This window comes from Triplophysa dalaica, chromosome 13, assembly GCF_015846415.1.
Source record: "Triplophysa dalaica isolate WHDGS20190420 chromosome 13, ASM1584641v1, whole genome shotgun sequence".
Lineage (NCBI taxonomy): Eukaryota > Metazoa > Chordata > Actinopteri > Cypriniformes > Nemacheilidae > Triplophysa > Triplophysa dalaica.
In genome coordinates, this window is record NC_079554.1 from 12,793,766 (window position 1) to 12,805,308 (window position 11,543).

At 36.5% G+C, this 11,543-nt stretch overlaps 1 protein-coding gene across 1 annotated transcript in view; it reads right to left on the reverse strand.

Annotated features, from left to right (window-relative positions):
• The window catches only part of akap12b (A kinase (PRKA) anchor protein 12b), a 35,060-nt gene extending 27,022 nt beyond the window's left edge, over positions 1-8,038 (reverse strand). The window contains exon 1 of the mRNA XM_056764414.1: positions 7,606-8,038. Within this exon, the coding sequence (XP_056620392.1) occupies positions 7,606-7,719 (114 nt within the window). The 5' untranslated portion in view covers positions 7,720-8,038. The remainder of the gene's footprint in view (positions 1-7,605) is intronic.
• Between the last annotated feature and the right edge of the window lie 3,505 nt (positions 8,039-11,543).

An 11,543-nucleotide genomic window follows, 5' to 3' on the forward strand; every position in this document is an offset into this window, starting at 1 on the left:
GTGATTAGGGGTTATCCTTGAGAGAGAGAGAGAGAGAGAGAGAGAGAGAGAGCATCATGTTATTTTTGGCACAGCACAGAGCTGACGTGACATGAGTCTGCACTGCAGTGTAGGGGAAACAGCGCATGTGTCTGATACAGGAAGTGTTAAAGTCCTCCCCCTGCTTCCTACTGTCTTTAGATGTCCACTAAAAACAAACAAAAGAACAACAACAAAAACCCAGGACAAACTACAATGTGAACTGTGAATTGGTAAGTCTTATGTACTGCAAATTTAAATTATGTAATAACCCCCGATCGCACAATGTAGGTTCTGAAAGCACTGTAGCATGTCTGCACTACATAGCTTTAAACACATGCAGCTCCATCCATCTTCTCTTCTGCACTAACACAGTAAACACTAACAGTATACATCACTGGAAGTTATATATAATCATCCATAAGTCTCTTGACCATACCGTTTACTATGTGTATATTATGGAAACGTGTGTACTGTATATTGTGTACAATTGTCTATTATTTATTGTACATTGTGTAGATGTAAGTATATTGTGTATATTGTTGTTTATGTATATTGTACATTTTCCATAACTTGCACCAAGAGTGTCGTTACTAAGAATTTCACCATCAGTACAATTGTGTACATGATGTGTGATAATAAAGAGATTTTATTTGATTGTTATTTAATTTATATATGACACCATTAGCAGATCTAGTTAATCAATATACTTTCTCATTTTATCACTTGCACCCTGCACACAAAAGTTAATGTATTCTGCTGGAAGGCAGAATTTATGTGTTTGTGGATGTCAAATTCAAAAAGTTTACCATATATCCACCCTGCGACAAATTCTTTGAAACATTTTATTTATTTTAATGAATGATAAATGTTTCTAACATTATTTTTTATTTTATGTATCACCTCAATATGTATGCGTGTAAATCGTTATATACAACAAACGTTATATAAAAACAATGTTTTAAAGAGGCTTCATAAATCCGAGTTTTCTTACCAGAAAGAGAGAACAGATTTTTTTCTCTAAAGACTACGCTACACAAAACACATATTTTCTCAACAAGAAATAGTTGTTTAAGTGATTTACAAAAAATATGAAGTAGTAGTTACTTTCCAATAGTAAAGCTTCTTCATGACGTTAATAGAGGTAAGAAACAAATCCCAATATTGATTTTATTCATCCAGCACATTCTTAATGAAACATGCTGTATTTCCCAAATACTCTTACAATAATAATAATAAATCAACAGTTGAAGTTGATTTTTATAGAAGCAAACAGCTGGTACAAACATCATAATTCTTTTACAAACATACATCAGATATTTTCTGTTTGATATGGATATTTAAGGGTAATCACAAGGGTGTATTAAGCACGTCAATAGGCCATTACAACTTGCCATGATTGCAATGACAGATGAATTTTCAATTTAGGACACATTGAAGGGCTCCTAAGATAAATCAAACGGCTTCATCGTGACTCTATAGTTAATGAAGGCTACACTTAAATTAGAACACCTCATTGATCTCATCGAACTGCAGCGAGTTTAACAATACAGAAGGTCAAATACATTTAAAAAAGTGAAATACATTCAAAATTAGTAACATTTTAAATGTAATGACAATGAAAGAATTCCCTTTAAAAGAAATGGACTTTCCTGCAGCTTTTTGTAAGTTCTTAAGACAGAACTGCCCATGGACGGATCACAAAATCAAGTGAAGTGGATTCATTTCTAAAAAAAGAGAGATTACCACACCATTACCAATCACCTCAAAATAAGCAGACGTGAACAAATATGTTTCAGATTTTATGTTTGAGATTCACTTGAATGGGAGTGGTTCCTGTTTGTGATGACATGTAGTACAATCCATTGATGGGTTTTGATTATCTTTGTTGACATCACACTATTACAGTTTGGGAATTAACGTAACACGCCTTGATCTTTAATGCATATTTCATATCACGAGACGTAAAAATCAAGTGGCTCTATGAATGCCCTCATGCATGAGAACAAAAGTGCGTCCAACCCTTTGCTGGGAAACAAAAAATAGATGACATCAGCTAAAACCAATCAGTGTTACTAATCAATAATAGCAGCATGAAAGCAATCTGGGAGCAGCTGGCCATCATAATCTCCCAAACCTATCCAATTTTCACGTAAAAGAGCGTCATTATATTGTGTTTTTTACGGCTGCCGCCCCGCAGCATCTTCCTTATTTAAATGCATATGATTAAATATATCTACACACAATATTCACCACTGGTAATTTATGCTAATTGCTTTTTTGCCAAAATATATTCAAAAGCATCGAATCACCTGTTTTTGAGTCAAGTCCAAAATACTTCCAGAATCCATCCTTTAAAGTTTGTAGCCCAAGTTTATTTTCAAATAACGCTCTTGAGTCAATAGTCCCCACAAGATATGTAATAAGCTGTGAAACAAGCACATCCAGGAGCCTTTACGTGCTGTTCATGAGAACAATAGGGTTCTTCAGCTGTGAGGTGCAGAAAGAAGTAAATGGTTGACGAGTATTGTCTATTTCTGGCAGGGCAGTAATGAAATGTTATTGACTTTAGCTCCTGATGGAAGCACTTAGTCTCAGCTTTACACAAGGAGAGAGCTTTACATTTACCATCACAAGTCCAACTGCAATGACTTGTTTAAAAAGACTTTTTTCCACCCATAAAAAAACAAATTGGTTGTTAAAGATGATTTTCAATGGATGTGCTGTGTGTTATGCACTGTCCTGTTGTTCTACTTCTACATGGCCTCACTGGCCTTTCGGTTTTCTATTTTGAAATGTTATATAACCCCTGACACATTTTATGAAGCCAACTTAATTTCTAAACAAGGAGACAGAGAGAAAAGATTGGGGAAAAAACAAAGAGGGTGCCCACAAAAAGGTGCTTCATGCTATAGAAAAACTAATTTTGCCTGAACGGTTCCAATGGTTCCATAAATGTTCCAATGGGAGCTTCAACATCTCAAGAACCTTTCTGTGTCCCGAAAAGGTTCTTTGTAGTGGAAGTTATTTAGAATATAAAAATTAAGAAAGAAATGTTTGTTATGAGAACCTTGAAGTAAATGGTTCTTTGGGGTACCAAAATGGTTCTTCTATGGCATCGCTGTGAACTTTAACTTTAATTTGGTGTTCCTACTCTCTCTTTTTAGAATCAGCCATCACGTGCCCTTGCTAATTCAACTCTCCGCTTCAAGCTCCATGTGACCATATGAATTAGTTAAAAGGCTAAAAATATGAAATCAGAAATACATTTCCACCGCATGTAACACATGATCTGGAGAATGAATGTTTAATGTTTTGTGGGCTATGCATTTTTAAAGATGAAGATAGCATCATGCCACCCCTAATTTTCTATGCTGGACAGGAAGTCCTGCTATGAAACTGGGTTGTCCCTGAATGATTCACAACACAAGATTTAGTTAAATTCCTATGTCATGGCGATTTATATTGCGGAGATTCACAATTTTAGGCAAAATTGATTTGTCATGCTTTATCTTGTCTTGAGCAGTGAGTGAGTCACACCTGGTGCCAAAATCGGGGCATGACGGCCCTGCTTTCTTGTAAACCTGACATCATAACGAACAGATTTTCTCCCGCTTCAATCATCTGTACATCGCACACTCCATCTCTGGTTAATAGCTCATTCTCCATCAGCATCGTTGAAGTAAGTGGATTACTGTAAGTGCCTCCCTCTGTCCACACATTAATGACTAATGGTCTTCTCATATGGCTATTTTATTCTCCTTTACTGCACATCAAAGTTGTCTTACAACAACATTCACGTGACATTTACGGTACTGCTAAAAATTGTATTACAGTAACGTATAAATCAACCAGCTCAACCCGGTCTTAAACAATGCCAATTTTGAAACAATTTTACGAAATCATTCGTGCAGTTAAACCACAGGAAGTCCCCACTCCCTTTGTAGTGCATTAGGGTGAATGGAACGGTGGAGCAAGCAGGCTGCTCATTCCAAACCCTCATTAAACCACAGATCCCATGATGTCTGACTGCACTTCTGTCACATCCTACAATTGCATAATATCTGACTCCAAATCCTATTTCCTATCCTCCTGGGACAGATCTTCTCACTACAGGACTAACTGAGTACCGGTTCTGTCTGAATATCAGTCACAGATGACAATGACTGTCATTATTTATACAGAAGACATTTGTTATTAATGTAACCTGTATATGGAAATGTCAAACAAAAAGCTTGTGTTCTTTTTTAATCTTATTCACAATAAAACAGATTTGAATTTTCTTTAAAGTTTCATGCTAAAACTGATATTTTTGTCCATTGAAAGGATAGTTTACACATAATTGAGGGCACATCTGTCATTACAAACCTGTATGACTTTCTACTGCAAAACACAAAAGATGTTTTCAAAGATGTTGGTAACAAACGCAATGGCCCCCCAAATGACTTCCATTGTATGAAAAAATCTACTTTTGAGAAATACAGAAAAAATTGTGATATACAGGTTGGATATACAATGGTAAATACATTTTATTTTGGGATGAACTATCCCTTTAAGTGTTTTAAGTGAAATTATATTTAGTTGCTAATTTGATATCAAACGGAGTGAGGTACTCTCAGTTTCATTTTTTCACAAAAAATACAACATTGTAATGCATTCCATCTACTTTCACAGATGTGTCCCAAATATCAGCGGAGAAAATGTGAAAAATCTTGGTTGCCTGCAAAAAAGCTATCATCTGTGCATTTTTCAAGGTTAAAAGAGTTTTTCTTCTCACTTAACATGCAAAAACAGCAATGTCACAAAGCTTCATTTAGTTACTTATTGAACCTTCTCTTCCCCTGGCATCAAAGCAGATGCAACAATATCATTCAAATTTTTTCTTCTCCCCGCACCCTCCATTTTACTCTTCTGTGATACAGCCCCTTTCAAACCAGCAGCAACCTTACTTTCAAATCCCCCTCCCTCAATCTCTCTCTTTCTTCGGGCCCATGCGCACACAGCACCCCTCTGCCCTGGGACCTGTCCTTTAGCCCATCCTAAATGGGGCCTCTGTTCTCTACCTTCTCCACTTCTCCCTCCTCTTCTGGAGTCCCATCCTTTATGAGGCTCTTATCTGATTTCAAATGCTCCCACACCACCCCTCTCTCATTACGGCTCGGAGATGTTAAGGGTATTATGCAATCTTTCATATTGTTTAATAAGTTTACACAGGCTAAACACTGGCATGTGTTTGGAGTGTTTGTGTGCGCGTGGCCAGATTTTTTAATAGTGTGAATGTACTCTCACTAATCGCAAACTGAAGAGTGTTTATGTACTTGTCAATCACTCCTTTGTTAGTTTGGAAAAAGGCCAGAGTGTGTATCTTGTTGTGAAGGCAAACATAGGCATTATTGTTAACGTTTAAGACCGTGGCTTCAAAGAATACTGAAGCGGCAAATGCATTTAATGTTACGTTCTTGGTTCTTTAACAATGTTTAGGAGTGTTTTGGAGGCACTTTAAAGGGAATTAATGTGAACTCCGAGTAGGTGCTCTACCCTATCCGTGTTTTCACCCATTTTACAGCCAGCGAACGAGAGTGAGAGAGGAATTACTAAAATTCCTATGTGCGCCAGAGAGGATGTTTATCAACCACATCTCCAGTAGGGCGCCTCAAACAAACACTGTATACACAGCATGCACTCATATTGCTAAAGCGCACGCACGCATACAATGTTGATACTACGGGCCGTCGGACCACACCTGTTCAAGGGCAGCTGGAAGGAATCTGGTCTTATCATATGAATAGCAAAAATGCAAACATTTTTGAATATTCCATACCAAAGGCACGTCTCAACAAGATTCAGTCCGCAATTACACAGAATGTCAAAATATTTAGGCAATCATCACACATACAGTACACTACATTTTTTCGTGGTTAAGCGGAAAAGGCAGACTGAAAATAAACAAGGTCATTGAAAAACAGTTACAAATAACTTGTTTGACTTGTAACTGTTTTCTGGAAGAATGTTTAATCACATTACATTACATTACAATTGTATTACAATCTGACAAAATCTTAACTTTCAAAACGAAAGGCGATAAGATGAAGTTGCCTTGGAAATATTATTTCACAAGACAAGCTGTGGTCCTTTTTAATCAATTTTTTTCAAATCTATTTCACTCAATAATATATTTATATTAGACAACTCAGAGGTCCAAAGTGCTTTGAACATTCAGTGAATATAGTATAACAAAATTGAATTATTAATTCAATTTAACAGTTTAAATTTTTCAAATTTAGTCTTTTTGATTTGAGTCCTCTTCATTTATTCATTTATTACAATAAACTTTGGGTTTCCATTAGATAACATCATATAAAATCATTTTACTCTACATAACCCCCCTGAGCCACTTACTTAAAGCTCTGTCGATGGCTCCTCCAACAACCTGAGAGTTTAAGAGTATATTAAAATCTATATTGACTTTTAAACTACATAAATAGGACATCTGATGCTCTTTTAATTGATGCCTGAAAGTTCTGCCATTGTTGCTTTTAAAACAACATCAATCAAAATGTGCCTTGAAAATATATTTACACCACATTTACAGTTTACATGGGTTGTGTATTGAACAGAATAACAAGTGATTGATATTGTCCATCTGTCCCAGCATGTGATGAAATAAATGTATGGTACTTCATGAAAGATTTAGGACCCAAATAACTTTACCGGGGCATCTTCTGAATATCATCATACTTTTTGATAGTAAATGACTCTTTATATTGATATGACCAATAATTTATTGTGCATCCCTACTTTATCCATTCCACTCACTTTCACTTTACTCAAAATCATGTGCTGATTCTTGGTAATCCCCCATAAACCCACCCTGGCTACATTACTCACTACCCTACTCTTCTTGTCATTGTGATACATAGCTCTTTAAAAGTGATATAGCACTAAGGTGAAAGATATGCGTCCCGTGATCTGACACATGACAAGAAATTACAGCACAGTGCAAATTTTGTGTCTATATTAGGTGCTCACATCACACAAGAGTGAAAGTGCCTAGGCTTTCAAAATGACACTCAAGCATCATTTGATATTACAACACAATGATTCTTTTATGATGCAAACAACTTAGATGCATTCTGACTCATAAAAGATAATGCAGCCTCACAATGGGTAACTAGAACTGGGATAGAAAAAAACTCAATTTTCTTTTGCCCGATGACATCTGATATTATTTCTATGAGCACAACAAAAAGTGGCGCAGTTCCCTCGTGATGGCAAGTGGTTTCTGACTAGTAGCCAGCCTGCCTCATAATGTCATACTGTATAGACCCACACGGTATAACGAAACTGCATAGGCCTACACTCTAAAAATAAGCTTTTTTTTAAATAAAACCCTCTAAGCAGAATTACAAAAAACGCTGAGTGCATTAACATCTGTGTGGAGGTATCAGGTGTTTACACGATGCAAAGCTCGATAACTAGCTGCGACACACATCCCACTCAAGAGGTCCCGAATGGGTATACATAGGCGAGCACGTATCGGAAACGTCCCCTATGACGAAAAAAGTTACAATTCTGCCACAATGTTACCTTGTCATCCACGTTTTCTCCATCACGCGTATCGTTCACCTCTGCGATGACTGCGTCCTCTGGCGCATCTTCAGGGCTCGTCGCGTCCCGCTGCACGGATGGTGTCGCTCCCATGATAAAACCCCACGCTGTTTCTCCAAAATATCACGCGTTCAAAAGGAAACTATCGTTGCCGAATCAGGTATCCAACAGCCGGCGTAAATTCGCCCTGCAGTCCGTCCCGAGGGTTGTCTCGTTGGGAAAGTGTTGAAACAGGTCTGCAGATGGACTTTTAGGAGACCTCCTCCTATCAGTCTCACATGGAGAAGAGCCAGACACGCCTTACAGCATCACAACAGCACGAATAAAACAAAAAGCGTTTTCGTAAAATAATTGATGTATTATTATTCGGAAGGTTGTAGAATTTTACGATTTTTTAAAGCAGGAGCACCTGCATGTCTTACAACTGTTCACAAAACTCAGTATTAGTTTTATTTACGGACAGTAGGGATTTTAGCATCGTACAGTCAGTAGGAAGCAGGATCGACCACGACGGAAAAACATCCCTATGGTGTCCCGTAGGAGATCTCGAGATAAGGGTCACTGTAGTTTGCGTCACGGAGCAAGACGTGCGTTTAAGCCAACTATACGTTTAGATCTCTCTCCCTCTTTTTGTGTTTGTGCGTTTGGGTTCTTTAAATGCGTAAATTACGCCTCATAACCAGTTAGCACAAGCCAGCTCGTTTTTGCGAGATGCAGTAGGTCTGTGTCCATAGAAAACAGCAAGTGCTTTGCTGTGCATGGCTAAGATTGAAATGGTTAGATCAAAATAAGACCGTAAAATGTATAATGCACTTACTTGTCAATCGTTTCATCATGTGTTATGCACGGAGGTGTCAAGAAAATATGCAGTGGTAAAACTTTGGATATTATAGATGTTAAATAGGGTCAATCATATTATACTAAAGCACAGTAAGATGTAAACCATGGATTAAAAACATGTTTCCCTCTTTGAGATACTCTTTCTTACTAAAATAAACTCATTTTAGACTATATTTAGAGGCACCTGGGGTGTTTAGATAATTTTTTTAGGGCAGTCACAATATCAGGTTTTCACACAATTATTGTAGGGGGAAAAATCCCCGGTATCAATACTATTACGGTATATTTTATTTGTTTTCTTTTTTTGGTCATTTAATCACACTCAATATATGAGTGTAAGGAGTGGAGAGAGTGAGTTGGTGGCGCTTATGGCAAAACTTTAAACAGGTGCTGAATAATTCACAATATCATATGTGTAGTCTTAACAAATTTGTAAAGACAAGCATCATTAAACAAGATATGTGTCATGGTTATATTGGTATATTTTAAAACTCCTACTTTGTATGTTCAGGATGATGGAACTGATATAACCTTTAGATGTATAAATGTCAGAGAAAGTGATGTTATAACCTTATTTAACCTTAAAAAGTTTTTTATTACTTAGAACAGTGATTTATCCACATCAGCAAGTTTATGGAACTTGTCTTATTTGATCATTCAATTACATAGAAGAATTATGATGTAGTCTTAAAATTACTTCATTAAATTATCAATCAAAATTGCAATGACTGCTCAATATGAAACATTCCCTGTTCAAGTGATTCATTATATAATTACATTACGTTGTCATCAATAAGGATTGCTTAGAGTGTAAATGCAGCCTAATGAAAAACAGACTGAGCAATTACAATAATTTCTAAAAGAAAAATTGCTTTTAACTGCCCTTCCTTAAAGATACATTAAGCATCTCAAAAATATATAGTCTGAACTGGGGTTAAACATTTTGTATAAAATGTAAATACAGGCTTAACAGCAGACTATATATATATTTTTTTCTTATCAAAGAAGGTCTCTAAAACTAGTTTAATTTATAAACAGTGCACAGATAGCAGACAAGAATAGCTAAAGAGTTGATGATGTGTTTACTACAAAAAAACAGAGAATGTGAGTGACATAATACATTTAAGTTAGGCACAAATTTATCTGTCTAATAAAGGAATAGATTGTTAAATTCACAATGTCTGCCTTGTGTTGTATGAAGATTATGCTACTTTACGTATGAGGTCAATTTTGTACAAAGATCTTTAGGTCTTGAGATAAAGGCCCCCCGAATAAAGACTTGAGATAAAGGCGTCCCAAATAAAGATTTATAATCTTAAACAAAGAGTTTTAATTGAAACAAAAACATGTTCAGTTCTACATTGGTGGAACATAAATTATTTTGGTTGGTGGTCTTATATTTCGGATGTTTGATTGCATAAAATGTATGATAAATTTTTATATTACATAAAATGCAACAAAATCTGTAGCCCCTTAGGATCTATCTTTGGGGGCCCCAGTTTGAGATCCAGTGCCTTAGATAATCCCTTCAAAAAGGTCAAAATAGCAGCATCAGAAATCAATCCATCTGAGATCCCACTGATCTCAAATCCATTGAATGACTTTTCTCTTTTATTATTCCTAACTCACACACACTATATTCTTTTTCACGCTTTTATGAATTAAGAAGCGAAATGCAACAAAAGAAACAATAACAACCTCTAGACTGCTCCCTGTCCATTGTGGGTTCCGAGAACCACTCTATAGGTGAACTCAACAGGGAAACATCTAAACAGAAGAAGAGATTACAAGTTTTTGTGTGTGAGCATTAGAGTAGATGGCAAGTTGAGCAGGTCAACTAATTATGGGTGTCTTCAATGACTGGAGCAACAGGCCTCTCATTGAAAATGGTATGAATGAGAACAGCCGCCATACGGACTGCTTCCTGTTGAGGCGTAGGAATGGAAAGACTGTGGGGGCCCGTCGTCTACTGTTTGAGACATCACAACTCTGTTATTCTTCATAAAAGAGCAAGAAATCTAATCAAGAGGAATTTCAACTTTGTGAACTGGCACTTGACAATATGGATTAGTAATTCATTAAAACACTCATTCATGTCGGAGCCGATGGTCGAGTGGTTTGTCCTCCGACACATGGTGCCGATGCGTCCTGGGCGACCCGAGGACCCGGCTCGTGGTCCATTCCCCGACCCCACCCCCTCTCTCATCCACTTCGCTTCCTGTCCTCTCTAAAATAACTGTCTGTCCAATAAAGGCAAAAATACATCTTAAAAAAAAAAAATACATACATGTGCATACATCACTCACACATTCTTTCAAACAAACTTTGCTTTTGCATCTTAATTGGAACTTCTATTGTGTTGTATTATATCCCCTAACCAAATCCCTGTAAAACTAATGCTTACAAAAATGGTTCCCAAAACATGTGAAACAAGCCCCCATTCCACACACAAAAGTAATACATTTGTGGTTACTTAAATGTGTGGAATGGAACATGGTAGCTGTCATCATATAAAACTTCCCACATTTCTTCCTTGAAAGTGTGCATTTACTCAGTTTAAACCTTTGATAAGATTTCCACTATTGTGAATAAAATCAAAGTTGAAAAGATAAGCAAATCATTGCATTATTTTTATTCACATTTTACATGTCGTTTCAACTTTTCTGATTTGGGTTTATAACTGGAATTCTATTATATATGCATGTTCTCAATAAAATTAAGTTAACTCACAGCACTAAAACAGCTTTACTCCCGACACTCGCTGTCACCTCGTTCTTAAACTGCCCTCCATACACTGCTGAATTTTTCACTCAACACTTGAAAAACACAGGTTTTCAGACTAACAACTATTGCAACACAATGAATAAAGCTCTTCTATTTACTCACCTAGCAAACTGTGGTTAAAGTCTCTGAATTACAGATAACGGTGGAATGTTTCACACAAGATTGTCTGGCATGTACATGCATGCATGTGCAAAAACAATGAGAAGTATGTTTTATAAAAATCTGCATTTAGATTATAACAGAGAGAGACAAAGAGAGAGAACATGTGTCAAAAAATAACCACAGACAACATC